The sequence below is a fragment of the Falco naumanni genome, chromosome 20 (genome assembly GCF_017639655.2).
Source record: "Falco naumanni isolate bFalNau1 chromosome 20, bFalNau1.pat, whole genome shotgun sequence".
Lineage (NCBI taxonomy): Eukaryota > Metazoa > Chordata > Aves > Falconiformes > Falconidae > Falco > Falco naumanni.
The window spans coordinates 2,217,198-2,244,606 of NC_054073.1; the positions used below are offsets into that span (position 1 = coordinate 2,217,198).

Below are 27,409 nucleotides of genomic sequence, written 5' to 3' on the forward strand. Positions count from 1 at the left end.
CAGGCAGGGGCTGTGTGTCCAGGGGCAGCTGGTGCCAGCCAGGCTCTGTCCATCTGTCCGTCCCCCATCCAGACGGGAAGCGTCATCTGGCTCTCCCCCTCCGGCCGCTGTCCATCCCAGGGGCTGTCCGTCCGTCCGTCCGTCCGTCCCCTGGTGCTGTCTGTCCGCTCCCTGCCTGTGTGTCCATCATCCGTGAGTCCCATCCCCGTCGGTCTGTCTGTCCATCCCGCCCTGCAGGTCCGTGTCTGTCCGTGGGTCCCGTCCACCCACTCACAGCCTCGTCCGTGTGTTCGTCCCCAACCGTGGCTCTGCCTGGTGACCCCATGGGGGCCTGGGCGTGGGTGCTGGTGCTGCTGGTGCTGGGGGCTGGGGGGCCGGGGGGGGGCGGGGAGGGTCTGGACTTCCCCACCTACGACGGCCTGGACCGGGTGTTGCCCGTCACCCTGAAGAACTACAAGGCGATGCTGAAGCGGTTCCCGGTGCTGGCCCTGTTCCACCATGGCCCCGGGCAGGGTGGCCGGGCCGCCCAGCGCCACCGCGAGATGGAGGAGCTCATCCTGGAGGTGGGCACGGGGCACGGGGGGCGGCAGGGGGACCCTGCGTGGCGCTGGGGACACTGCATGGACCAGGAGATGCTGGTGGGATGGGCAACTACACCCATATGGCAGTGGGGACACTGGTGGGGACCAGGGCATGGTGGTGGGACAGGCACTGGCATTGGGGCACCATCACCTACATGGCACCGGGGGTACTGGTGGGGAGCAGGGGACACCGGTGGGATCAGGGGACAGTGGTGCCACAGACAGCAGTGCTGAGGACACTGGTGGGGACTGGGGGACACTGGAAAGACAGGCACTGGCACTGGGGCACCAGCACCTGTGTGGCACTGGGGACACTGTGGAGGGCAGGACAGCCTCACTGGGAGGAGACAGGGGCTGGGCGTAACAGGGCTTGGGACACCCCCACCTATCTTTGCCCTCTCTGCACTTGGGCTGTGGGGAAGCAGCTCGTGCCCCCCCCCCAAAAAAAATAGAGCCCAGCCTGCTGCCAGTGTAACCGGCTGTGGGGACCCGGCTGCAGGGCAGGGGGACACCTGCCTCCATGAGTGGGCACCGGGGGGGGGAATGGATGGAGGGGGGGCGGGCAAAGCCGTGCTGGGGACCTTGGGGAACCCTTGGCTGGGGGGGGGACAGCACAGGGCTGGTGGCAGGTGCCCACAGCACAGTGTCCCCCCCAGCTGGCAGCCCAGGTGCTGGAGGACAAGGGGGTGGGCTTTGGCCTCGTCGACTCTGAGAAGGACGCAGCTGTGGCCAAAAAGCTGGGTAAGGCTGACCTCCCCTCCCCGCCCCCCCCCTCACTGAGACCCCTCAGGCACAGTGACAGCCCCTCTGATCCCCCTGCCTGGCACAGGTCCCCCCTGAATCCCCCACAATGAGGCACAAGGACACCCCTGGACCCCCTCACCTGGCACGGGGACCCCTGTATCCCCCAGCCTGAGACAGGGACCCCCCTGTGTCTCCAGCCAGCCACAGGAGCCCCAGGAACCCGAAACCAGGCATGGGACCCCCCCCAGCTGCTCCCAGTCAGGCACAGGGTTCCACCAGGACCCCCAAATCTGGCACAAGCTGAGCCCCCCCCATTCCCCCCCCAGGCCTGACGGAGGAGGACAGCATCTACGTGTTCAAGGAAGACGAGGTGATCGAGTATGATGGGGAGCTGGCGGCGGACACACTGGTGGAGTTCCTGCTGGATGTGAGAGCTCCCTCCCCCTGGCCAGGAATCCCCATCTCCAACCACTGTGCACACCCACCCCCCACCCCCCACCCCACCGTGATATCTCAGGAGGGAACCCAGGCATCTGGGCCCCCAACCCTCCCTTTGCATGGCTAGGGAAGGACCTGGGTGTCCTGTCCCCCCCACCCCAGCTGTCTCTGAACAAGGGGGGTCCCTGGGGACCCCGGTGCTGCCCCCCTACTCCCCCAGGTGCTGGAGGACCCAGTGGAGTTCATTGAGGGCGACCACGAGCTCCAGGCCTTTGAGAATATTGAGGATGACCCCAAACTCATCGGCTACTTCAAGAACGAGGACTCAGAGCGTATGTGGGGCTGGGGCTGGGGCAGCCCCTCTGTATTTCTCCCATGGCCCCCCCCCCATCCTTCCTGTTTTCCCTGGCACCCCAGCCACAGCCCCAGTCCCAGTCCCCAACGCATTCTTCTAACCACCCATTTGCTTATCCCTCCCTCCATCCTCCCCTTCTTCCATCTCTCAGTCCCTCCGTCCCTGCATCCCTCTGTCCTTCCTTCTGTCCATCCCTCCCTGCACCCCTCCGTCCCTCCGTCTTTCCATCCTTGCATCCCTCCATCCCTGCATCCCTCTGTCCTTCCTTCTGTCCATCCCTCCCTGCACCCCTCCGTCCCTCCGTCTTTCCATCCTTGCATCCCTCCATCCCTGCATCCCTCTGTCCTTCCTTCTGTCCATCCCTCCCTGCATCCCTCCATCCCTCCGTCTTTCCATCCTTGCATCCCTCTGTCCCTGCATCCCTCCATCCCTCCGTCTTTCCATCCTTGCATCCCTCTGTCCCTGCATCCCTCCATCCCTCCGTCTTTCCATCCTTGCATCCCTCTGTCCCTGCATCCCTCCATCCCTCCGTCTTTCCATCCTTGCATCCCTCCATCCCTGCATCCCTCTGTCCTTCCTTCTGTCCATCCCTCCCTGCATCCCTCCATCCCTCCATCTTTCCATCCTTGCATCCCTCTGTCCCTGCATCCCTCCATCCCTCCGTCTTTCCATCCTTGCATCCCTCTGTCCCTGCATCCCTCCATCCCTCCGTCTTTCCATCCCTCCATCCCTCCGTCCCTGCATCCCTCTGTCCATCTTTTTGTCCATCTGTCATTCCCTGCATCCCTCTGTCCATCCCTCTACGAGGGCACCAGGGACTGACTCTGGACATGTTTGGGATTTGCTGGTTCCTTCTGGAGCTGGAGCCACTGGATGGAGCTGGGCTGGGGGTGCTGGTGCTGGCATGGGCCCAGTACCCGGTGTCGGTACCTGATGCCGGTGCCAGGACCCATCCCTGGTTCCCCAGACTTCAAGGCTTTTGAGGAGGCGGCAGAGGAGTTTCACCCCTACATCTCCTTCTTCGCCACCTTTGACAGCAAGGTAGGGGCGAGGGTCCCAGGGGTGTGGGGTCACCTGGTGCCAGCACCCATGGGTGGCTCAGGGACCCCAGCCTCACCCCAGGTGGCCAAGAAGCTGACCCTGAAGCTGAACGAGATCGACTTCTACGAGCCCTTCATGGAGGAGCCACTGACCATCCCCGAGCGGCCCAACAGCAAGGAGGAGATCGTGGCATTCGTGGAGGAGCACAAGCGGTGGGGGCCCAGCACCCCCTGCCCTGCCTCGGTTTCCCCTGCGGGGGATGCTGGGGGGCTGGGGGGAGCTGGTTGCCATGGGGACGTGGTTGCCATGGGAGGTGGTTGCCATGGGGACACGGTTGTCATGGGAGCTGGTTGCCATGAGGAGCTGGTTGCCATGGGAGCTGTTGCCATGGGGAAGTGGTTGCCATGGGCAGATGGCTGACAAGGGGGATACTTGCCACAGGAGACCGTTGCCAGGGGAAGCGGCTGCCATGGCAAGGTGGTTGCCGGGGGGGGGTGGTTGCCAGGGGAGGTGGTTGCCATGGGAACGAGTTGCCATGGGGAGGTGACTGCCAGGTCAGCCGCAGCCTCAGGGATGGGGGATTCCCGGGGTGCAGGGCGGCCCCCCACCGCCCCCCACCCCCCGTGCCCATCCCCCACCGCCCCACTCCCCCCTATGCCCTCCCCTTGCCCCGGCAGCCCCCCTTCCCCAACACCACTTTGCTGGCGGTGGCCCCTGGGGTGACACGAGTTTACAAGGCCCCAGCAGCTGGGGGGTTGGTTGGGGGTGCCTGCCCCTAGGGGTGTTGCCGGTGGGCTGTGGGGCAGCCATAGTCCCCCCCGGGGCCGGGGGTCCCATGGGGGTGGGCAGGGCAGGGTTAAGGACTTGGCTCTGCCGGGATGTTCCCGCAGCCTTAATCCCCCCCCCCGGATCAACCTGCCCCCCCGCCGCGGCCTCAATCCCTGGGAGATGGGGGGACCCTCCACGGCCCCCCCGACATGCCAGCAGTGTCGGGGGGGGGAACTCAGCCCCGGCCCTGTGCCCACCCACCCAGGGCCAGCCCCCCTGTTCTGCCTCCAGGTGCTGCACCCCTGTCTGAGCAGCCCCCCCCAGCCGCACAGCAGAGCTCGGGGAGGGTGGGGGGTGTGTGTGGGGGTGGCCAGCTCCGGGGAGGTGGGTCTGGGGATGCCCTTCACCACGACCCCCCATCTCACAGGGCCACTCTGCGCAAACTCAAACCCAAGAGCATGTATGAGACCTGGGTGAGTGCATGGGAAGAGGCACAGAGGGGTTCTGCCCCCCACATTGCCTCGACCACCCCTCAGGGAGCCCCCCACCCTGGGGTCCGTCCCCCCCCCGCACTGGTGACACCGATCTGTGTCCCCCCAGGAGGATGACATGGATGGGATCCACATTGTGGCCTTCGCAGAAGAGGATGATCCGGGTGAGGGAGGGGGCCAGCAGAGCTGGGGGTGTGTCAGGGGGTCCACGGGGGGTCCCAGCACGCCTCACCCTGCCCCATCCTGCCCAGATGGGTTTGAGTTCCTGGAGATCCTGAAGGATGTGGCCCGAGACAACACGGAGAACCCTGACCTCAGCATCCTCTGGATCGACCCGGAGGATTTCCCACTGGTACCGCTGCCCCCCCCCCTCCCCCCCCGGGGGGCACACACCCCACCACAACGCCCCTGTCACTGTTGGGTGGGCCTGGGAGGGCTGACCCATGTTCCCCCCCACCAGCTCATCCCTTACTGGGAGAAAACCTTCAACATCGACCTGTCCAGGCCCCAGATTGGGGTGGTCAACGTTACTGACGTGAGTGTCCCCCCCGGAGCCCCCCATGGGGGCTGAGTACCAATGGGCTCATCGCACGGGTGGGCCTCAACAGCAGCCCCTGGGAGGAGGGGTCCCAGCCTGTCTGGTCCCCTGGGGGTCCCACACCTCAGGGCCGGGAGTCCCCTGCCCCCTCCCAGGGCAGGTGCCCCCCTCAGCCTGTCCCCCAGCCCCCATGCCGGTGTCCCTAGGCTGACAGCGTGTGGCTGGAGATGGTGGACGAGGACGACCTGCCCAGCATGGAGGAGCTGGAGGAGTGGATCGAGGACGTGCTGGCAGGAGAGATCAACACTGAGGACGACAATGACGACAATGACGAGGACGATGATGACGATGACGACGACGACTAGGCCTGGTGCTGGGCCTCCACTCCAGTCCCATCCCTGTGCAAGCCATTAAAGTCCCCGGAGAGCCAGGCTGTGTCACTGGGGGGGACGACACAGGGAGGCTGGAGATGCTCCAGGCACAGGCAAGATCCCTGTGTGAGATCCCTCATGCAAGATTTGCTCTTGTCACCCTCCCCGTACACAATCCGCCATGAAGCATCTGGAGGGATCAATACCTAAAAGCGTGCGCCCCCCCCCCCCCCGGGAAACCCCCCATGTGAGATCTGGGGAATCTCCCGGTTTGAATCTCCCCTGTGGAAAGCCCTGTGCGGGATCTCCCCAGCTCGAGACCCCTCCCCATGATGCAAGCCCCGTCCCACATGAGCTCCCCTAGGAGATCCCCCGTGTCTGATCTCCACCGTGAGATCCCTGTGCGCTCTGTGCTGGAGAGATCACCCGTGCCAGATCCCCCATGCAAGATCCCCCATGTGAGATCCCCGTGTGAGATCCTGTGCCACACGCCGGAGGGGAATTTCCCTGGAGCTTCCTGGGAGGGGACAGTGACACAGACGGAGGACTTGGACACTCGTGGGTGCCCCCCCCACCGCGGCTCTTCCCTGGGGCGGCAGCCAGGTGTCCCTGGGGGGGACCCCAAAGAGACGGGGGGGGACACAGGGGACCCCGCCCTCCGGGACGGTGCGTGGGTGCCCCCCACGGGTGTCCGCGCTGGCCCTCGCCCACCCACGGTCCTCGCAGGGCGGAGCCTCCCGCCCCGGCCCCGCCCCGGCCCCCGCCCCGCTAAGTCCCGCCCCCCGCCACACGCCCCGCCCCGCTGCTCAGAGCGGCAGCGCCGAGACACCGAGCGGTCGCACCGGCACAGCCACCGCCACCGGCACCGCCCCGCCGGCCGGTAAGTGTGGGGCTGCGCGGGGAACGGAGCCCCGACCGACCACCGGCACCGGCACCGGATGGAGGCGGCCGCCTCCATCCGGTGCCGGTGCCGGTGCCGGTGGTCGGTTCCTTCAGCCGGGCAGGGGGCCGCGGTGGTAGATCCTTCCCCGGTCCTAAACACATCCCCCCCGGTAATACACCCCCTCCCCCCCCCCCTCCGGTAAAGGCCTCTACCTATGATGCCCCTCCTCCGGCACATCCCGCCGCGGCCAGGAAGGGGTTAACGGTCCCGGTGTTACCGGCGGTGCCACGACCACCACACCCCCAAAACCCGACCGGTGCCGCCCCCCCCCCCCCCCCCCGGTGCCGGCCGCCCCTTCCACTTCCCCTTTCGCTCTCCTGGGGGGGCCCGAACCCGTGACCCGCGGAGGAGGGGGAGGCTGGGCCCGCCGGTCCACGCGTTTCCACCCGGTCCCGGTCCCCACCCGCTCCCCGCGGTGCCAGCGGGTCCCCCATCCCCACCCGAGACCCGCCGTGTCCCCCGTGGCTGCCACCGGGTCCCTATGGGGCACGGGGTCCCCCCACCCGTGCCGCGTCCTCACGGTGCCGCCCAGTGCTCCCAGTGCCGCCCAGTACCAGCGGAGCACTGCGATGCCACCCATTTCCCGGGACAGGGTGTCGTCCGCCCCCCCTCCCCCCCGCGGGTGGGTGCCCTGGGGAGGGGTGTGTGTGCGCGCGTGGCCGGATCCCACAGGGACACGAGTGGGAAGGGGCGCGTGAGGGTGGTCACGCGCCCCGGGGCCAGGCTGGGCCCCACTGGGCCGAAACTGGGGCCAAACTGGGCCGTGGCGGCGACGGAGCCGCCTCTTCCGCCCCGCGGCCCCGGGCTGGGGAGGGCTGGGGAGGGGGGGCCACGACTCATCGTCCCCCACCCCCACCGCATTCCGGCCCACGGAGCTGCCGCACGGCCCCGCGTGGGGAGCCTTTGGCGCGGGAGGGGCGGTAGACACGCACCCAGATGTGCCCCAGATGTGGGATGCGCGGCCCCGGGGATGCTGCTCCGGCCGTGGGCAGGGAAGGCCCCCCCGGGACACGGGTGGCCCCCCCGGGACAGGGTGGTCACCCCGGGGCGGGATGCTGCTGCTGCCCACGCCGCAGGATGGTGCCTCTGGGCACGGGGTGGTCCCACGCAGCAGTGGGGTGCCGACGGGGCGGTGTCCGCGGGGCCGCTCCGTGTCCCTTGGGGCCAGGGTCGTGACTCGGTTTCCCGGGGGGGGCCGGGGGCGGCTGCACGGCTCCCCGCGCCACAGAGGCCCCTTGTGCCCCGGGCTGCGGGGGGCGGGGCGGGGGGGTCCCTTCTTCCTGTCCCGAGATCACCACCCACCCCAAAATCACGGTGGGGGGGCAGTGATCGGAGCAGCCCCCCCGCTGCCCCCCGCCCCGCCCCCCCCCTCCCACCCCGCACCTGGCCGGAGCGGGGGAGACAAAGGCGGGAAGGAACAGACCCACCCGTGTCCTGCCCCCCCGCCCCTGTCCTGGTCCCCCCCCGCGGCGGGATTACGCGCCCCCCCCAGCGCCCCCCGCCTGCTCTTGTGAATGGGCCCCGTGGGGCCACGCCCCTCGTGCATATTCATGAGGCGCTTTGCATGGGAAGCGTGAATGAGGGGGGTCGGGGGGGTGGGGGTGGGTCCTGGTCATCCGCCTCCGGGGGGCGTTGGGGGACCCAGGAGTCCGGGGCTGGGAACGGGCAGAGGGCCACGGCGGGGGCTGGGGGGGGTCCCTGCCCCCATCCCCCCGCCCCCCTGCCCGGAAGGACCCAGGCGTCCGGGCCAAGGGCTGAGTCATCGGCTGCCTTAAAGGGGCCGGACGGGGCTGGGACACGCGTGTGCGCCGTGGGGGGGCACGCGGGAGCGTGTGAGTGTGACTCTGTGTGTGCGCGTGTGAGTGTGTGACCGTGTGTGGATGTGGGCGCACGTGTGGGCGCACGTGTGGGTGCGGGTGCAGGGTGGGGGTGGGCGCCTGCGTGGGCAGGTGTCTGCGTGGGGGGTGTGTGTGTTTACGACCGTGCGTGGGGGTGTGTGTGTGTGCAGGGTGTGCATGTGTGCACGTGCCGGGGATGAGCATCGTGGTGGGTGGCGGCGTGTCTGTGTGTCCCCCCCGCCCCCGTGCCTGTGTGGCCCCGTGTGGGGTGCCCAGCTCCGACCCCCCCAGCACCCATGGGTGCTGCCACCAGGGAGGCACGTGGGGCAGCTGGATGCTGTGATCGCCCCAGCGGCTGCATCCCTGGGGTGGCAGCGGTCACCATGGTAACTGAGGAGCAACAGGAGATGGGGGACAGGGCGTGACCCCCCCACCCCTCCCTTCCCCACCCGGAGCTGGGGGACCCCCACCCCAGGGTGCCACTGCAAGGTTGTGTGCGAGGGGGGGCTGTGCTGGGCCAAGGGGGTCAGACCGTGCGGGGGGGGGTCAGTGCCAGGGCAGGGTGCATGTGCAGAGGGGGGGCACTGCGTGTGCAGGCAGCGCTGTGCAGTGCCGGGGGGGGAAGGCTGTGCAAGGCCAGGGTGTTTGTGCGAGGGCCCCCCCTCAGCGGGGGGGCACATGCAGCAGAGCAGCCGCCGCCAGCGCCCGGCAGGTCCCGCCGTCCCCAGTCCCTGTCACATCCCGTGAGCGTCACATGAGTCACGGGCCAGCGGAGCCCGGCTGGCGCCTGGGGGGGGGGGGGGGGGGGGGCAGCGGCTGAGGCTGGGCAGCTCGTGACACGGGTGGTGCCCAGCCATGGCCGAGTACCGCAGCTTGCTGGAGGAGCTGGCCCAGAACATCACGGCCGAGGACCTGGAGCAGCTGAAGTCCGCCTGCAAGGAGGACATCCCCAGTGAGGAGAGCGAGGCCATCGCCACCAGCCACCACTGGTTCGCCTTCCTTGAGAAGCACAGCAAACTGGACAGAGGTGAGACGCCCCCCAGGTGGCCCTGCACCCCCCATCCTCGTCCCTGGCCCTCCCCTGGTCCCCAGCCCCGGCCACTGGCCTGATCCTGGTCTGTCCCCTGGTGCGGTCCCCATCCTGATCCCTGTTGCCGTCCCTGTCCCCTCTTCTGGTCCCTGGCTCTGTCACCTGTCCCCTGGGGTGGTGACACCATCCCTGTGCCCTGGTCCCTGTCCCCTGTCCTGGTCCCCATCCCAGTCCGTGACCTCCCCAGCCCTGGCCCTCCCCTCTTCCCCATCCTGGTCCCCATCCCAGTCCCTTACACTGCTTGCCCTGGTCCCCCTCCCTGTCCCCATCCCGGTCCCTGTCCCCACTCCTCATCTCTGTCACCTGCTGCTGGCCTGGCTCCTGGTCCCTGTCCCCTGCCTTGGTGTCCACCCTGGTCCCTCTCACGTGCCCCAGTTTCCATCCCAGCCCTTGTTCCTGTCCTTTGTCCCCTCTTCCAGTCCCCAGGGATTGTCATCCCTGTCCCCCCACTCCCACCCTCTGTCCTGGTCTCTCCCAGTCCCTGTGCCCCCCGCCCCGTCCTCGGGTCCAGCACGTGTCCCCGTCCCCGCAGACAACCTGTCCTACATCGAGCACATCTTTGAGATCTCGCGCCGCCCCGACCTGCTGACCATGGTGGTGCAGTACCGCACCCAGGTCCTCAAGATCTCCGAGGAGGACGAGGTGGACACCAAGCTCACCCGCATCCCCAGCGCCAAGAAGTACAAGGGTGAGCACCCCCCGCCCCGGGGCAGGGCCAGTGTCCCTCTGGCTGGGGGAGGGGACACAGGGAGAGGCCCCGCTGACCCCCACCCCACTGACCCCCGCCCCGTGTCTTGGCAGACATCATCCGGCAGCCCTCAGAAGAGGAGATCATCAAATTGGCCCCCCCACCCAAGAAAGCCTGAGGAGGGGTGAGGAGGAGGAGGAGGAAGGCTGTGTACCCCCATCCCCGTCCCCCGTCCCCCTGCCACCTCTCCGGCCCCTGGGGCGCGGGCAGGTGGGGGGGGGCCAGCATGGTCACTAACAAAGTCTTAATGCCCTCCCCCCCCGATGCTGGGGCTGGGGGCTGGGGCGGCTCTGCGTGTGCGTGTGTGTGCACGTGTGAGTGTGCGTGTGTTTGGGGCAGGGGGGGCGCTTTGCTATTCCCAGGGACCCCCCCGCAAGCCCTCACTGGAAGGGGGGACAGCAGGAACAGGGGACCACCATCTCCCCACACCGGTTCAATTTGTGGTTGGGAAGGTGACAGGCACCGGGACCACCCCCCACCTCAGTGCTGGGGGGGGACAGGGCTGGGGACAGGGACCCAAGTGAGTGGCGCAGGGGGGTGCAGGGACGAAGGACAGGGCACGTCAGGAAGGAAGCGAGCAGCAGGGCTGAGCAGGGGGGGGTGTCTTTGCTGACCCCCCCCCAGACAGGCTGGAGGATGGTGTGAGTTTGTCAGACCTCAGCCCCCGTGGAGGGTGGGGGCACATCTGCAGTGTCCCCCTCCCAGGGGCTGCGGTGGGTAGGGGAATAAGGAGGTGACATGGTTGGGGGGCAAGGCAGTGGGAGCCTCTGTGCAAGGTGGTGATGCTCAAGGGGGGGACCCCCGAACTCCCCAGGTATTGGGGAAATTTCTCTTGAAAGGGCTGCTCCCCCCCCCAGATCCCCCACTTTAGTTGGCGGGGGCAGAACTGACAGTCCCCCAAAACCAGCCAGACTGATTTGGGGGGGGTGGGTGTATCCTTCCAGCCTCCCCCAGTGCCAGACTGGGAGGGAGGGTGTACTGGACTGGGAAAACAGGCACAGCCCCCATTTAGTGTGTGTGTGGAGCGGGTAGGGGATGTCTTTGGGGTTCAGCTCTAGCTACTAACTGGGGGGGGGGGGGAAAGGGGCTAGCGAGGGGGGGCACTGGAGAGAGTATATGTTAATATATTTTATTTAATAAAAGCTAAAACCCGCAGAGCGCCTGTGTGCAGCCACCGGCTCTTGTGTCCCCCCCCCCCCCCCCCCCCCCCCCGCCTTTTATTGTCTCCAGGCCTGGGACCACATTCATTTCCCCCCCCCCCCAAAAAAAAAAAAAAAACCCTGTGTTTTTTGTTGAAAAATGACTGTTTGGGACACCCCCCCCCCCCCCCAGTGAGCTCTTGAGAGGGGGGGGAATGGGGATGGGTGACACAGTGTTGTCCCCCAGCCCCGGGGGGGGCCCCCCCGCTCCCTCTCCCCCCCCCCCCCCCCATCTCCCCTGACCGTGCTGACTGTGTACAGATCTCTCATAAACAGATGGAGATGAAAGCTGCTCTGGAGGGTCGCGTGGCTCTGTGAGGAGGGGGGCGTTTTGGTGACAACGCGGCAGAAAGGGAGAAAATACACCCCTCCAGAAGGGGGGCAGGGGGGCAGGGCTTGGGGACACACTGGCCCTGGAGCTGGGGACATGGGGAAGGGGACACGCAGCCCTCCGCCTCTGTCTGTTGGTTTTTATTGCATTTATATATAATATATATTCAAACTTTTACAATAATTTTAACTTGATAACATCCAAGTTCGATTTGGTTTTAATACATACAAAATTAGGCCTCTAACAGTGATGGGGGAGCCCTCACCGCTGCTCCCCCCCAGAAGAGATCTCCTTAAAAGTAACAGAAAATTAAAGGACCTTCCCGGCTCCTGGGGGCTCCGGCCGCTGCCCCGGGAGGGCCGGGGGAGGCGGGGGCGGAGAAGGGCCAAACCAAGTGCAAATCACTGATATGTACAAACTAGACAAGCATCTCTCTGCAAACACCCCCGGGGTGGGGGGGGAGTGGGGGACACATGCCCCCCGGGGGGGCCGGAGCCCCCGGGGAAGGGGGAGCCCTGAAGAGCACGAGGGCTGGCACAGGGGAGGAGGTGGGGGGCCAGGTCCCTCCCTAGAAGAGCAGGAGAGGGGACCAGGGGGTCACGTTAGTACAAAATTCCCCCAGCAGCCCCATCTCCGCATGTGTCCTGGGGAGGGGAGGGACCCCTGGGCCATGGCTGTGCCACCTCCAGTGGTCTGGGGGGGGCTGCAAGGATGGGGAGGGAGGGAAGTGGGGAGGGAGGGGTCCTTAACAAGTCAATACAAAGCTCAAAGTGTTAGTAGGGATGATGCGTGCCCAGAGCCCCCCTACCCCAGCGAGGGGGGCTCACGACGGCATGCACTGCACCCGGTCCGGCCCTTCTTCCTCATCGTCCGAGGTGTCAGAGGAGCTGGGAGACTCGTCTGAGTCACCGTCCGGCGCTCCTGGCTCTCTTCGGCGCTGCCGGGGAGGTGGGGGAGGCAGAGAAATGCGGTGAAGGGGCTGGGGGAGCAGCAGGAAAAGTGGGGGGACGTATCACCCATGTGGAGGGGACCCCAGCACCTACCCGGTGATGGCGTCTCTGTCGCAGGTGGTGCATGAGGAACCAGAGCATGTGGCTGTCGAACATGTCGGTGTGGTGGAGGCTGTCCTCGTCCCGCTCCAGTTTGTTCTTCTTGATCACCTGGGGCCAGTGGATGCAGGGGGTCAGGTGGCTGGGGGGCCAGGGGGCCGAGGCTTGCAGCCCCCTAACTGCCCCCCACCTCGCTCTCTGGATCTCACCTCCTTGAGGCCAGCCAGCTCGGTGGGATTCTCCGCTGTGGGTGCCCAAATCTTGACATCGTGGTCGAGGCCACTGGTGGCCAAGACGGGGAGGTGGGGATGGGGCTCCAGGCAGTTCACCTGGGGGTAACAAGGTGGGGGGTGTCACCCTGAACAGGGCACTGGGACCAACCCTGGCACCCACAAGCCTTCTGGTGACCCTCCAGCCCATCACCCTGGCCTCAGGTCAGGGTCTCCCTGTGGGACACTCCAGCAGGGAGAGGGGCTGCCTCCTCTCCAGCATCACCATGCTCTGGGAAGGGGGGACATGCCACCTCCCACAAGCAAACCCCAAAACGCAGGGTGTCCCCGAGAGGCAATGCGTGCAACGCAAGTGGGGAACCCCAGCCCTAGCAGCAAACCCAAGTGGGAAGGGGCCACATCCACCCCAGGGCACCGAAGCCCGGCTTCAGCTTTCAGGGAGGTCCTGGGGCTGGATCTGGCCCCACAACGGCTCTGCTGACTGGGGGTGGCGGTGCCAGCAGCCGCCAGGAGCTGGCACAGGGCCACGGCCACCCGCACAAAAGGCGACTGTGGGGCCAGTGGAGGAGTGGCACAGCGGGGACCGGCTCGGCCGGCAGCGGGAGGGAGCAGTGGGCACGACTCTGCCACCCATCCCCACGCCAGCGAGGCACCTGCCATCCCCTCGACACCGACCCGAAACCTGTCCCCGACCCAGGAGCCACTGGCATGTCCCATCCCTCCCAGCCCTGCACCCACGGGGGACAGGTACCCACTTGCCGGGGCAGCACGTGAGACCGAGCGTCTGCCGGCTCTGAGCCAAAACCAGGCACGCATCCCCTGCCAGCGCCGGCAGCCGCTCGGGACCTGACCGCTGTCGGCTGGAGCCTGGGAAATCCAGCGCAGGGCTGGCCCCACGGCAGCCGCGTCCCTTTCCTGGACGCGCTGGGTGAGGACGCAGCTGCACGCCCACAGGGAACCGGCCCGGGAACACACAGCTCTCCCCACCGACCCATGCCGACAGGGGGAAGGGTAGGGGGCTGCCCCATCCCGGTCAGCAGCAACTCCCATGTCCCCAGCCCTCCTTCGGTGACAAGCACCCCGTGGGCAGCCAGGTGAAACCCCCGTGGGATTCTGCACGCCAGGAGACCGCTGAGGTGCGTGGCCCTGGCCGCCTTGCCTCAGCCCGGTACCCCCGCTGCCACCCCCCGGGCAGGAGCAGCACAGGGAACGCCACACGTGGGCCATGGGGTGCCCACAGGGACCCTGCTTGGCTCATAGTAAAAAATGCACAAAAACGGTGGCAAATTTGTGCAGGCACGTGGGATTGGCTTGAGCTGGTGGGGACAGATCCTGCCGGCCCACGGGGCAGAGGAGCGGGGCAGCACGGCCACAGGGACTCACCACTCCTCCCTTGTCACCCTCCATGAACTGCACGATCTGGCAGGACGATTTCTCCCACAGGAAGATGTGGCCGCAATCGCTGCCGCTCACCACAAACTCGCTTTTCGGGCCATAAAAATTGACGCCTTTCACTGAAAGGAGAGAAACAAGCAGCCCGAGGCTGTCAGGAGCCGGGCAGCGCTCCCTGCCATGAATTCACTTCCTGCCTGGCAGCCAGCGAGTTTCCAGGGTTACCGGTGTGGATCTCTTCTGTCCCCAGACACATAATAGCTCATTCTTTGCAAGCCCAAGAGTTTGTGTTAAGGGTCTTTGAGAGGAAGATGAAGAACCGGGAGCAGCAGAAACAAGCTAAAAGCAGGCAGTTATTCTTCCGGGTTGCTCTGGGGACGGCCCCCCACCTCCTGAGGGCCCTGAAGCCTGGTCGCAGGTGCAATAAGGGGAAGCCACGCTCCACGGCCCCCCAGGGTGCAGGCAGCGAGCTCAGCCCTCCTCGCTGCTGGCAAAGGGGACGTGGTGGCAGCAGGAGCTCGACAGAGACTTGGGGAGAGCCTCCGAACCCCCTGCTGTGGGGTGATCTGCTCCAGCACCCATCCCAGCTGGCCCTTACCAGTGGCATTATTGCGATGTCCCTTGTATCTCTTGATGTACTCCGCTCCGTCACTGTGAGAGGAGTTGAAGAGATAGATATCCTCATCGTTGTAGCTGGCCAACAGCTCTGGGGTAGGATGGAAGAGACGGGCATTAGCAGGGGGTACACAGAGGCAATTGTGCTGCAAGCCCCCCCGGGCACTCCGTCCCGCCGTGCTGCAGTCCCGGACACCTCTGCGGGTTCCCGGCAGGCGCGGGATGCCGCAGTGCCTGTGCGGCCCCCGGCCCGCAGGATGGTCACTCACCCGAGCCGTCGTGGCTGTAGACGAGACAAGTGATGTTGGCTTTGGACTCACTGTTCACCTAGGGGAAGCACAGACAGCTCTGCTCCCACCTCCTCCCACAGCGTGCCAGCACACCTACGCCAGCCACGCGCCCGCCCGGAGAGCTCGGCGCCAAGTGACTGTTCTGCAAGGGCTGTAAAGTCAGAGCGTAATATCGCTGCCTCTCCCTACGCCAAGATGGGACTTTACGGACAGTGGAGGACTTGGGTCAAGACAAAAAAAAACCAAAGCCCAGGCAGTGTGTTCACCCTCTGGAGCTGTTTTCCAGGCAGGAAGCCTGCGAGAGGCTTGGCCAGCGAGCGCTTCTCGGCTGCTCCTACTTGGGGCTCCCAGGGGAGCGCTCTGCGGATCCGGGTGGAGAGGCCTGCCCAGGCCCCATCCCAGGCTCTCGCACTCCACAATGAAACAAGCACCGCTGGCACCAGCCCGGGGCGAAGACCGGTCCCACTGGCGAGGCTGGCACAGGCAGCGCCGCTGCCAGCAGGAGACCCGGCTGCCTGTCACTCACCCAGCAGCAGGCACAGTTCCCCCCTCCCTCAGTTTACCCACCCTGCCCGCACCAGGCTCAGCTTTGCTCAGTGCCGGCATGCAGGGCATGCGAGTTGCAGCGCTGCGGCAGAGCTGCCACCCACGCAGGTGGCCAAGAGCAGACGGCCACCATGGGATGTCCTCTGCCGGTCCGCCCACCCACCACCTCTCCCACACCACGTCCTCACAGGGAAGGGACCCCCAGTGCTGCCCATCACACTGGTACGCCACAAAATTGAGCCGCTTACCAAGTGGTGAGGACAGAACTTCTTTAGTACACCGTTGTTCTCATTCTCATCTATTTTCCGCTGGTCGTAAATCCTGGGGGAAGGATGGCAGGCATTTGGCACTCGCTCGAGACATGAGGGATGCTGAGCCGACAGGCGCGGAGGGCCAGCGCTGCCCGCCTCTGCAGGTCAGGGTAGGAGAGTGGCGGAGCGGCAGCTCTCCCCAACTACGCTCCGAAACAGTGACCCGCCCTGACGCGGGCCGAAGGCTCTGTTCCTCGCCAAGGGATCTGCGGAGCTGTGAGCAGCCCGGACTGGCAGAAGTCTCGGCCAAAGCAGCTTAATGTCACCTCTTATCATGTTGGAGGCGTTGCTCAGTGGCGCGTGACAATGGCAAAGCCTGCGACCTGCATTCGGGGCTCTGTCAGCCTGCAGACTGCTCTGCGAGGAGGGCACGACTGCCACCATGCCTGTCCCTTGGCTGGCTTGGGCTCCTCAGGGTCCCCAGCCTCCCCGATGCGGGAGCCCACCAGGAGCTGCCCAGTGCTAGGGAAGCCAAGGAGAGAGGAGGCACTTGGATAGGGGCAGAGGACAGAGCGAGCAGCAGCGTGTGGGAAGGGGGGGAGGCTGTTTCAAGCAACGATCCTGGGCTCTTCTGAAAGCTACCAAACTAGCGAGACACTGGCGCTGCTGTCTGAGCAGTCTGCGAGCCCATGTGTTAAGTGTTTCCATGCCTGGCACCCCAGGAGCTGCTGCCTGCACGCCCGCCAGACACCTGCATGGTTGGCTCTCTGGGGCGCCAATGCCGCACAAGTGATCCCGCAGTGGAGCTGCAGCATCCCTCCCGCTCCCCAGGGAGCGGCCCCCACGCATCCCCAGGGAGCCAAGCAATGCCGTGGCTCTGCTCACTCTCAGGGAGCTGGAAAGTGGGCAGGCCTGGTGCATGCCTCTGCCCAAAAGAGATGCCACACGATTTGCACCTTAAAATCCACCGGCTACGGCGCAGCTCTGCACTGATGCAGGAAGCCGAGAGGCCAGACACACGGACACAGTCCGGTCCCATGCCAGGGGCTGCCCTGAACATTTTGAAGGCCAGGGTGGCTTGCATTTGTCACTTAAAGAGCTCAGTCCTGCCAAAACCAAGACCGTCCCGAGTCTTAATCTCATCTCCAGTGCCCACTGGGGACTGCCCGCCGGTGGGGAGCTGAGAGGAGGTTTATCAGAAGCTTGTTAAGAGCACTGCTAATTCCTGAGAGAAGGATCTCCCAGCTTTGGGGCAGGCTGGACAGTGGATCCCAGGGATAAACCTCAAAGGACCCAAATCCTCCTCTATTAATCCCCCTTGCGTTCCTGCCGTTATGGGAGAACAGGCTTTGGAGACATTAATGATTGAAGCCACATGCATTTCTGCAGGGAAAATCAGATTTCAAAGCTCAGGGGGGGAGCAACTGAACCCCCACAGGGATGTTCAGTTCCACTCTGGGGGCTCAACCTGGGCCCCCAGCACAGACTCACCGGACAAACTGATCTCTGCCTCCCACAGCAAACTGGTAGGTGTTGGCTGGGTTCACATAGATGGTATACAGACCCACTTTCTTCTCCTTTTCCTTTGTCACAACCAGTTTCCTTTAAGAGATGAGGAATAATAATAAAAAAAATAAAAAAATCCACCTCCAATTCAAAACAGGGTCCAGATGGGAAAAGCAGGAGCTGCGCGAGTCTCTTACTCACTCCCAGAAAAAAAAAAAAAAAAACCCACCACAACACACTAACAACAAAAAAACCCACCACCCAACCATTTCAGCCTCCCAGCTGAAGCGAGCACATGTTCCGTCTGCGACTCAAACGGCAGAGTGAAATCATTCCCTGGCATTTTCCTCCAAAACGTCTGAAGGGTTTCAGGGCCTGAACCCGAGCCCGAAGGTGCCAGACAGGCAGCGGCAAAGGCAGAATCAGATTAACTCCAGAGCAGAAATGCTTTGCCGTTATTCCTCCCCATGTAATAAGGCCCAGATTTAACGAAATCTGACACACACGCCATCCCCCCTCCCCCAGGAGCTCAATATTCGGCTTTGCAGACGCGAATACAAACTGAGGCAGCATCCTCACGAAGGAACAGCCAGCTCAAAAGCTTGTCTTTCTTCTAATTATACCGTTCGGCTTAATGAAAGATGGGAGCTGCCTACAGTCTGCCTGCGAACCCTGCCTCCAGAGCGGTTTCACACTCACAGGGTGACAATTCCCTGCGAGCATCAAACCGAAACAGCAGCGTGGATCCTCACGAAGAAAGAGGGGGGACAGACCCACGCCAGCCCACTGACCAACAGACTCCTCTCCAAACGGACCCAGCAAACGGCGGGGGAAGCGGGGATGAGGATTAAATGCGGCTGTTTTGAAACAGCCCAACAGTTTTTGTCCTGGTTATGAAACAGATGGGTTTAAGGCTGTAGACAAAAGCACTCGCACGTACAAATAAAATCAAACCACTGGGCGACGAGTGCCAAAGCCCTCAGTCTTAAGCAGGATCATCTTCAAAATAATATGCCGCTATATTGGAAAAGTACCACGATACCAAAACCAGGCGTCTGTTTGAACACCTGCCATGGATTTATTTTGGAAGCTTGTCAGAAACGACAGATCTCTCAGCGATACGGGTTAAGATCCGGCACGCACCACCCGGCTGCTTGCTAATTATTGTTTTTCAATTAACTGCAATAGCACTCATGCAATGAGTGAGTCGGGCCAACGGCGAGCTCCGAGCTGCTGCCAGCGTGGAGAGATTTCAGTGCCGTGACTAATCAGCCACTTCACTGCGCAGAAGGAGCGCAGGACCCTCGGCACTGCCCCCGGGATGGGTAAGCAGGTGCCGGACAGGCTGGCACACCCGCCGCACAGGTATTATTTCCGTTTCCTATTAGAACAGGGCCCCATCTGGGGCGGGGGGACAAGGGTTCAAATGCACTTGTCTAATTAGCAGGGTTCATATCCGTGCCCTCATGCAAAACAGCCATCCCGGGACCAGCCACCAAAAAGCTCTCTGGTCCCACCCTGCACCTCAGGGAAGACAACACTGCTTGAAAGCCCAAAACCATCTGCTTTTCCCACTTTATGCCAACTGAACAGGCATGTGCTGTCATAAAAATGCAGCAGCACAAGCAGGACCCTCAGCCCTACACAGCCGAGCACCGTGTGCTTGCAGGGGAGCCCCCTCGAGACCCTGGGTCTCCCTCCAGAGCTTCCCTGGTTCTGGCAACAGGAGCAGGTAGAGAAATACTCACGAGGCGGGCCGGTCTTGTCTCAGATCAATGGTGAAGACTACAGCATCTTCACCTGCTGATAGGAAAGTGCACGGAGAATCCGGTTCTAGGGCCAGCTGGAAGATAAATACTCAGGCATTGGTTCCCTTTTCACCCAACAAAGTGGCAAGACCCCTTTCTCCCAGTAAACCGTTGGCTGTTGACAGGAGCTGATGCAGCACCAAGCCCTCTACACCCTGCAGCCGTGTGCTCACATCACTGCTTTGCAAGGCAGAGACCCTCCTCATCACTCTTAGAGGTCACAGTGATTTTAAAGCATATAATAAGAATCAGTCCCTCCACAGCAGTGGCTCTGCCTTCACTATTTCTGGCAGCCGGTGAGCCAGGACAGCTCTTGGGCATTTCGGGGGTCCCCAGCTGCTGCCCACCCCCTCCGCAGGCTGGTCTGGGCTCACCTTGTGTGACGCTCCTTTGTGCTGTGCCACACGCTTGGTGTTTTTGCAGCACTGAGTGGCGGAGAGCTCGGCCACCCGGACCTGGCCATCCCGAGCACACATAGCCAGAGTGGAGTCGCCACTGTTGGGGAGGAACTTGGCCTGGAAGAGAGCAAGCAGAGGGGCAACCTTCAGTGCCAGGGCAGGGGCTTGCGTACACATGGATGGGAACGGGAGAGAAGTCAAGGCAGCACCCCTGTCAGACCCCAACGAGCCCCACATGCTCAGATCTGCAGGCAGCGACTGCGAAGCCCCAGCTCAATGGGCCGAGCTCTCCCAGCAACCATCCGGGCCCTTTTGGTAAGCACGGAGAGCTGGGACCCAGTGGAGGTGCTGGTGGTGCCAGCATCCCTCCAAGTGCAGGCTGTGCCATGCTGGCAAACAGACCAGCCCTCCAGGCCCCTCTGGCTGTGGCGGAGCCGTTGCTCATGTGCCGGGCTGCCTGCCACGGCACAGCCTCTGCTGAGCCCATGTTCAGCGGGCTCGGAGGAGCAGCACGGAGAAGCTCTGCAGGGCACGGGGGCATCTCACCGTGCAGTCCCCAGCCAGGGCTCCACAAGATCTGAGGGTGCGCCAGTGGGTTCCAGCAGTTAGCTACCACCACACAGTGGCTGGACTCCAACCACAGCGCTTAGCTTTCACAACACTTTTCTCCTGCCCCGCACAGCATCTTCTGGCTGAAATTACGTGCTTCTGCAGCAGGTACCTGCCCACCACAGAGGATCTTCTATCACCCCCAGCCCAGAAAGACCAGAGCATGACAAGAGTCACCTGCCAGGATCTCCCCACACCCTCCTCACCTGGAAGACATTGCTTTTGTGGCCGCTCTCGAACTCCAGCACTGGCTGCCTCCTGACCCAGTCCCACACCACCACTTTGAGGTCATCGCTGCCGCTGGCCAGCCACGTGCCACGCTGGTTAAAGTGCAGGGTGTTGACGCAGCCCGTGTGGCCCTCCAGGCCATGCTGGAGGCGGAAGCGTTGCACAAAGACCCTGGCCCCGCAGGCGTCATAGACAAAGCGGGCACTGGAGCCCAGCTCCCTTTCCCGGAGGGCATGGACCGCCTGCCAGCGGGGCTGGGGCAGCGCCGTAGTCTCCGAGGACACCCAGTCCTCCAGGGCCTGCTCGTCATCAGAGGAGTCTTGGTCGTGGTTGGCACGCTTGCGCTGGGCACGGCGGTGGGACCGCTGCTCCTCCTCTTCATCATCCTCCTCTTCCTCCTCTGAGTGCGACCGGTCGAGGGCACGGTTCTCCTCATTTATGGAGTAGTGGCCCGTGTCATCCATGCTGTCCGAGTCCTTCTCTTCTCCCGAGCTCTCTGTGTCAGTGTCCCGACTCTCCGTGCTGGTGCGGTTGGGCCCCACATCATCTCCCGTGAGGCTCAGGCTGAGGTCAGATGCCTCCACCTCGATGCCAGAGGAGGTTTCTCGGCCCTCCTCAGCTGACATCTCCTCTGGGCTGCTGGACAAGCTGCCTGCGTAGCGCAGACAACGCCGTGAGCCTCTCCAGCAGGAGACCCCAGGCGCAGGGAGACTGGTCCCCACCAGTACCCTTACCATTCACTATGTCTGTCTTTCCATCCATGCTGCTTCCTTTGTCTGACATCACGTTTTCCAGAGTGCTCACCCTGCATGTGAGAGAAGGAGAGAGCAGAAGCTGGAGCATCCCTGCCACAGCCAGTCTGCTGAGACAGGGACATGCTGGCCTGTCCCCATGTTGGTGGAGCCACACACACCCCCACGGCATCACGGGTTGGTCTGGAGAGCACTGCTCTCCACGGGAAAGCGCAATCAATCAGCGGAGGAAGCGGCGCGCGCAGAGCTACAGCTCAGTGACCACAGTCGATGCATGGCAACAAAAGCTCATCAGCTACTGCTGAGGGCAGAGCGAACGGTAACGTCCCTCGGTCTCCACCACGGCACCCACAGCTGGGTAATGAGGCCACTTGCTGCCATCGCCTGAACTCCTCTCCAGTCTCTAATTTGCTCAGACGCTGTTGACTTAGCAGGGAAGCAGATCAGCAACACATCACGCTGTCCGTCCTCCCGCCTGCGGGATGGCTGCCGGCCCCCACCGCCTGCACCCGGCCCCCGCTTCACCTCTCGCCATTAAACAGGTGCTTCCCGCTCCGCAATCCCAGCCAAGCTGAGTGGGAGGAGGCGGCACAGGCTCCAGCGATCGCTACGGCAAGGCAGCTGCACAGCACATGGCCCTGGCTCATGGCAGGCAGGGAGACAGGAGCGGGGCTCGGATCACAGGCAGACAAGGCAAGGTGGCTGGGGAGGCAGCAAGTCACAGTATCGAGAAACTTTTTGGCACCTGTAGACAGCCAGCTAAAAACTGCTCAAGAGGTTTTTTTAACCCCAGCAACAGATTTTTCAACACCTTCCCACATGCAAAATCCTGCCGGATTTGCAGAGGGGCTGTTTTCCTTCACACCACGGACAGGACAGCAGCCCTGGAGGACTGGCCAGCCCAGCTGGCATCCCCCAAGAGCAAGCTCTGGCCTTCGGGACCCCCAACGACCCTGCTGCTCCAGGGGAGCAGGCAAGAGCAAAGCCACGCAATGAGGCCAGGAGCTTCCCAGCATTTCCAGTTGCTCCAGAAGAGGTTCACCAATTCCTCACAAGTGCATGGAAAAGCACAGGCCAGCACGTTTTTGGCTCCCGGGCATTTTCCAGACCTTGCTTTGGAGAACCATCTGCTGCAAGGAGAGGAGGCACAGGCTGCAGGAGCAGTGACGGCCCCGCTGCACCCAGGGATAATGTCCAAAGCGGCCCCAGCTTCCACAGGGCTGTGGCTGCAAAAACAGAGCTGCCTCTGTGCCTGGGGGCTGCAAACCCCCCCAGGACCACGGTACCCATCGCCCACCTGCCGACAAAGCTGCCTTGCTGGGTGACACCAAGACACGGGAAGAAAACACGCCAAGTCACGAGCAGCAGAGGTTTTGCCAAGGTGGAGGGGAAAAAAAAAATTATTTGTGCTTTGCTCGTTCTCTACTTTCCTTCTATTTTTAGTCAGACTTTTTCATACTTGGTTTAGCTGTTTGCTCTTAACCAGTGTCAGCGAGTCTGCTAAAAGTTCCCCATCGACATGCAAGGAAAAGCCGAAGCCAGCATATCATTAACTCCGATTATGGCAAACACTCTGGAGACTAATCCTCGTTAGATGGGGAATTAACACCAGCAGAGCCCCAAAGAGCCGAAGAAGGTGAAAGGCTCTGCGCAGGCTGGGTCTGTCACTGCCAGTCCGAGCCTGGGCAGGGCTCCCCTCTAAGAAAGGGGTGATTTCGGAGGCAAGCGGGGCTCGCTGAAGCTGCCGACCCACAAGTACGGCTGCAGGGCGATGGAGCAGGGGCCGCCGCCACCGCCTGAAGGCACTGCAGGGCTGCCAGAGGAAGGCCTGGGCAGCCGGGCTGGCTCCGGCTGAAGCGTGAGAAAAGCTCTTACAGCGTAGGAGCGTTTATAAGGAAACAAAGTTTATGCAACTGAAAACACCATCGAGCTTCAGCCAACGGCAGCCACTTGCTCAATAACAAGAGTAGTAGAGCAGAAGAAAAAGATAAAAGTGTTTTCTGCAGCTTCAGTTTTAGTGATCCCCCAGCAGAGCATCACGTTAGACCCACTGATAGTGTGGAGAGGGGGAGGAAAGGGCTGAAAAGCAAAGCGGGAGATGAGAGCTGCCCCAGAGCCTCAGCCCTCCATGTGCCAGACCTCTCCTCTGTGCCAGTGGCCAGACACGGTGCTGAGCCCATCCCTCAGCACATGAAAGCTTCATGGCAGCGGAGCGGCAGGGAGGAGGGCGGGTGTTCATCTCCCACAAAGCGCCACGGCTCAGCCCTGCGAGGGGATTACAGATTACTTACTCGCCACCGCGGCAGGGGCGACTCATGCTCGCTCAGCCACTGAGTCGCGACGCCACCGACAGCGCCCCGTGCCCGCTCGGGTCTGTCCCTGGGGGCTGCGGGCAGGACTAGTTTTAATTTACTGCTCTAAGCAGCAAGGCAACTCTGTCCCTCCTATGGCACCTGTCCTGCCAGATAACTAAGGAACAGGCTCAAAACACCGCAGAGCTCCGCTACAGCTTAACTCCTCGCCACTCAAGACATTGGGAGATCGAAACGTCCCTCAACAGGTTGATTGTCACCAGTTATCATGCCTTCGAAGGCATTATTAATCCAAGGGGCTGGGAGAGCCTTTGCACGTACAAAAGGAACTGGGTCTGGACTTTGTTCTTCTGTAGTTATTTTCCTCTGCCAAATTACCTATTCAGATTGTCATTAACACCCTTTCACCGCAGCCTTTTCATGAAGGTGAAGAACAAGAAACACTCTTTCAGAGGAAAGGAATCCATTACCAAATAATTAGCCTGACTTCATGCCTCATCCACCCACACTGGAGGACTGTAACCTTGTTAAAAATTAGGCAAATTGAGGGAAAAAGAAAAGCCCGCAGCTGCCTCGGCAGAGCTCATGGCAGGGACAGATGTGGCCTCTGCTACTGCCACAGACGTCACGGGGGACACTGGGATCCCCAGCCATCTTCTATGCCCAGGAGCATGACACCAGGCTGTGCTGGCTGCCTGGCACCGATGCATAGCCAGGCCGGGCACTTGGCTCCACCAGCTCTGCATCAGCCTCCCCAGCCACCCACCAGCTCTGCAGGCAGGCACGGAAGCTGTTCATGTGGCAGGGAGAATAAAGCGTGCATCGACCAGCAGCCCCATGGCACGGCACAGCACAGCACAGCACGCTGTCCACCTTTGAGGGCTCGAGCAGGGACCAGCCAGCATCGAGCGGGCATGGGGATCCCCGCATTCGAGTTACCAGCGGCTGGAAACACGGACGGCACCACAGGTATCGCTTCCACCTCCCCAAATCAGGGAGCGCTGGCTGAGGGAAGCAGTGAGACACCGCTCGGTGCGGACCAGAGGGAGCTGGGATGTGGTCAGCCTTTCAGAGAGCCCCAAGCCCTTGCACAGAGATTTGAGCCTGTCACTGAGCCATGCTGGGTCTCCCTGCCAAGGCAGCAATGCCTTAGGGCACACAGCCAGAGCCAGCGAACCCAGCACGGCTCCAGGGCACTGCATGGAGCAAACATGGGTTTTGCAGTTCCCTGAAGTCAACATCTGGACAGGATCAGCACTCCCAGCTTCACATGCTCAAAGCCTAACTCTCCAGCACCCTCGCAAGGGCCCTAAAAATATCCCTCCACGTGCCACAGCCTCTCAGCTGCCTCCACAGCCACCAGGATTGAGCTGTGGGTGCTGCCACAGCATGCCAGGCTCACACTGCTGTGCCTTCCTGCTGTCTCACCAGGCTCAAAGCCCCCAAACTGGCACAATACCAGTCAGCAACTCCAGAGGATGGTCCTTTCCATCCCAAGCTACTACCCAATCTGTACCACCACGAGCTGGCAGGGCACAGGCCATGCTACATGTGGCAGCCAGCTCCAGCCCCTTGCTGCCGCCCAAGATCTGCCATCCACCCACCCTGGCACTTAGTGCCTCTCCACAGCATCCACAGGACTCATCCATGTGCTGTGGCATCGTGAGCCCAGCTACTTTACAGCTGGAATCTTAGCGCTCATAGCTGCATTGTCCGTGAACAATCCGTCATTAAAATATTTACACAGCTACATAAACACCCGAACAGCCAGGCTCCACAGGCACTTGGGCAACTGGGCCATGTTCAGGCTACGCAAAGCAGAGAAGCAATGGGCCAGAAGCAAGCATAGGGCGTTTTCAAGCCACTGAGAGCCCCTCACCTTGGTTTCCAATGCCCTGGCACACTGAGAGTTTGCAGGACACTACGGCGTGGCCTCGTGTCTGTGTTTACACCAGGTCCCTCCCGCACACTTGTCGTGCTGCACTTGGCTGAGCCTCTGCTATTTAAGGAAAGTTTTCTCATCAGATCTGGACAGCGGCAACCTCGTTTGTACGCTGCAGAGGAGCCCTCCTTCCCCCTGAGATGGTGTTGGGGATTTTTAAACCTCTGGTTAAACCTCCTGTGACGAGTGGGTTTCCACCATGAATGCCCCTCACAGGGCAGAGGCCAGCCGGGCGCCGCTGGTTTGCCGAGATGTGGGCAGACACCCATCAGCATGTCACATCTGAGAGAGCCTTGGTTAATTACAAACCTACCCAGGAGCCCAGCAGGTCCTAGTGATGATGCTGATTAAGCAGCTTCCCATTTGCAACTACATGGAGGTCTGCAGTCCCCATCTCTGAGCATCCGGGGCACAGCAATAGCTCTTCTGGGGACGTGGCACCCACCTCCCTGCTGCTTTTCCCAGCCATGGGGGATGGAATGAACCCGCTCCCAGGACGGGCAGGGCCTAATTAACTGTGGCTAACAAGCACTGGCCGCCTCGATACACAGCACCGCCCCTTCCCTATCCAACACCAGGGGGGACAAGGCTCCCAGCTCCTCAGGGAAGTGCAGCGGTCCTGAGGCTGAGGAAAGCCAGCCAGCAGGAGAAATCCTACAGGCGCAAAGCGGGGAGCCGCTGGAGCAGGCCAAGACCACACCACCAACATAAATAATTTGGCGTCACAACGGAGACCAAGGTAGATGAAGCCCTAACCTCCACCTCTGCAGCACACAGGATGGACGGACATGAGGCAAGTGTCACCGGACCTGGGGTGTGCCACTCACCTGTGCGGCAGTGGTGACGTGGGCAGCGAGCGCTGAGGCCGGGGCTGGAAGTTCACTGGCAGCTGACAGAAACAACAGGTTAAAGCCCGGCAGCACAGGGTCTGGCAGGGATCCCCCCCTCCCCGGGACTGTCCTGGAAGGCAGAGCGTGAGGAATGCCCAAGGACAAGGAGGTTTAGACCTGGAAGGGGCAGAAGGGACCCTCAGCCGAGCTTCCCCCTGTGAGTAAGGCAGTGGGACTGGCTCTAGGGCTGGCAGGGACCCTCAGTACCTCCTCAAGGCACCGTGACACCACAGGGAAGGAGACAAGGGGACAGGCAGGGACCCTCAGTAGCCCCCCAAAGCAGGGCAACACCTTGCGGATGGCAGGCGATGGCCCTGGGGATGGCAGGGGTACCCTCAGCGTCCCCCCCCAAAGACACGATGACACCATGGAGGTGACAAAGACCAGCCCCGGGTGCAGAAGTGACCCCCAGCCCCTCCCTAAAGCACAATGTCCCCACAGGGGCCGCAGGGACAGTGCTGGGAGCAGCAGGAACACCCTCCTCAAAGGCACAGCGACCCTCTGGGCACAGCTGGGACCCCCCCCCCCAGCGCCCCCCCAAAGGCGCAGGGACCCTCCGGTACCCGATGACCCCACGGGGGTATCAAGGCCCCCCCAGCCGTTCCCAAAGGCCTGGTACACGGGCGGGGGCGACAGGAGGCCCCAGGCTGGGCCCCCCCCGGAGGAGTCGGCCCGGCCCAGCCCGGCCCCGAGTGGGCCCCGCCCCCGGCCCCGCCGCCCGGCTGTTGGGGGAGGGGAGGGCCGCCGGGTCGGGGACCCAGAACCGCCGGTCAGGGCGGGGAGGGGGAGGGAGGGGAGGCCTCGCACCGACCCGACTCCCGGCAGCTCCCGGCCGTCGCTCAGGCGCGGGCCCCGCGGCCGCCGGCTGCTCCTCCGCCGCCGGCTCCGGGCCCAGTCGCCGCCATCTTAGTGCACCGCCTCCGCGGGACGCTTTACGGCGCCGCGCCGCCGCTTTACGGCAGCGGCCGCTGCGCGACACCGCGCGACAGCGCCGCCCCCTCCCCGCCGTCGCCATGGCAGCGGCGACCCCGACCCCCGCGTCACGGTAGGGTCGCCGTGGGCCCCTGCGCCGTGTCATTGTAGGGTCTCCTTGTGCCCCCCGTCACTGCAGGGTC

The 27,409-nt window shown here is 63.1% G+C and overlaps 3 protein-coding genes across 7 annotated transcripts; 2 read left to right on the top strand and 1 right to left on the bottom strand.

The window, feature by feature from the left end:
* The first annotated feature begins 323 nt into the window (after window positions 1-323).
* On the top strand, window positions 324-5,507 carry CASQ1 (calsequestrin 1). Its single transcript, XM_040577982.1, has 11 exons — window positions 324-563; window positions 1,238-1,322; window positions 1,652-1,752; window positions 1,984-2,095; window positions 3,086-3,159; window positions 3,241-3,371; window positions 4,355-4,400; window positions 4,528-4,582; window positions 4,670-4,770; window positions 4,879-4,953; window positions 5,163-5,507. The coding sequence occupies exons 1-11, from the start codon at window positions 324-326 to the stop codon at window positions 5,319-5,321; spliced, it is 1,179 nt and encodes a 392-aa protein (XP_040433916.1). The 3' UTR covers window positions 5,322-5,507.
* A 605-nt stretch (window positions 5,508-6,112) lies between these two features.
* Window positions 6,113-10,185, top strand: PEA15 (proliferation and apoptosis adaptor protein 15). Its single transcript, XM_040618934.1, has 4 exons — window positions 6,113-6,207; window positions 8,962-9,135; window positions 9,731-9,886; window positions 10,000-10,185. The coding sequence occupies exons 2-4, from the start codon at window positions 8,964-8,966 to the stop codon at window positions 10,062-10,064; spliced, it is 393 nt and encodes a 130-aa protein (XP_040474868.1). The 5' UTR covers window positions 6,113-6,207; window positions 8,962-8,963; the 3' UTR covers window positions 10,065-10,185.
* A 1,416-nt stretch (window positions 10,186-11,601) lies between these two features.
* DCAF8 (DDB1 and CUL4 associated factor 8) lies at window positions 11,602-27,234 on the bottom strand. Of its 5 annotated transcripts, XM_040618532.1 has the most exons (15): window positions 27,106-27,234; window positions 26,232-26,293; window positions 25,342-25,461; window positions 21,133-21,203; window positions 20,377-21,050; window positions 19,538-19,678; window positions 19,104-19,198; window positions 17,341-17,451; window positions 15,847-15,919; window positions 15,032-15,089; window positions 14,746-14,853; window positions 14,139-14,269; window positions 12,735-12,854; window positions 12,520-12,636; window positions 11,602-12,413 (listed from the first exon to the last, which is right to left on the bottom strand). In XM_040618532.1, exons 4-15 carry the CDS (start codon window positions 21,179-21,181, stop codon window positions 12,300-12,302), a joined length of 1,791 nt encoding a protein of 596 aa, XP_040474466.1. In that variant the 5' UTR covers window positions 21,182-21,203; window positions 25,342-25,461; window positions 26,232-26,293; window positions 27,106-27,234; the 3' UTR covers window positions 11,602-12,299. The 5 variants fall into 5 exon arrangements, with proteins under 5 accessions (XP_040474466.1, XP_040474467.1, XP_040474469.1 ...); XM_040618533.1 differs by lacking the exon at window positions 25,342-25,461; XM_040618535.1 differs by lacking the exon at window positions 25,342-25,461 and having other exon boundaries at window positions 27,102-27,210.
* Window positions 27,235-27,409: the final 175 nt, after the last annotated feature.

What these genes read in the sequence shown, in the direction of transcription:
- DCAF8 (XM_040618533.1), bottom strand. Translation starts at nt 21,181, where the DNA reads ATGTCAGACAAAGGAAGCAGCATGGATGGAAAGACAGACATAGTGAAT. An exon ending in AAAGACAGACATAGTGAATG is followed by an intron (nt 21,051 to 21,132) that starts GTAAGGGTACTG and finishes TGCGCTACGCAG; the next exon opens with GCAGCTTGTCCAGCAGCCCA. An exon ending in CTACAGCCACGACGGCTCGG is followed by an intron (nt 14,854 to 15,031) that starts GTGAGTGACCAT and finishes ATCCTACCCCAG; the next exon opens with AGCTGTTGGCCAGCTACAAC.
- PEA15 (XM_040618934.1), top strand. Translation starts at nt 8,964, where the DNA reads ATGGCCGAGTACCGCAGCTTGCTGGAGGAGCTGGCCCAGAACATCACG. An exon ending in GCACAGCAAACTGGACAGAG is followed by an intron (nt 9,136 to 9,730) that starts GTGAGACGCCCC and finishes CCGTCCCCGCAG; the next exon opens with ACAACCTGTCCTACATCGAG. An exon ending in CAGCGCCAAGAAGTACAAGG is followed by an intron (nt 9,887 to 9,999) that starts GTGAGCACCCCC and finishes GTGTCTTGGCAG; the next exon opens with ACATCATCCGGCAGCCCTCA.
- CASQ1 (XM_040577982.1), top strand. Translation starts at nt 324, where the DNA reads ATGGGGGCCTGGGCGTGGGTGCTGGTGCTGCTGGTGCTGGGGGCTGGG. An exon ending in TGGAGGAGCTCATCCTGGAG is followed by an intron (nt 564 to 1,237) that starts GTGGGCACGGGG and finishes TGTCCCCCCCAG; the next exon opens with CTGGCAGCCCAGGTGCTGGA. An exon ending in CGCAGAAGAGGATGATCCGG is followed by an intron (nt 4,583 to 4,669) that starts GTGAGGGAGGGG and finishes CATCCTGCCCAG; the next exon opens with ATGGGTTTGAGTTCCTGGAG.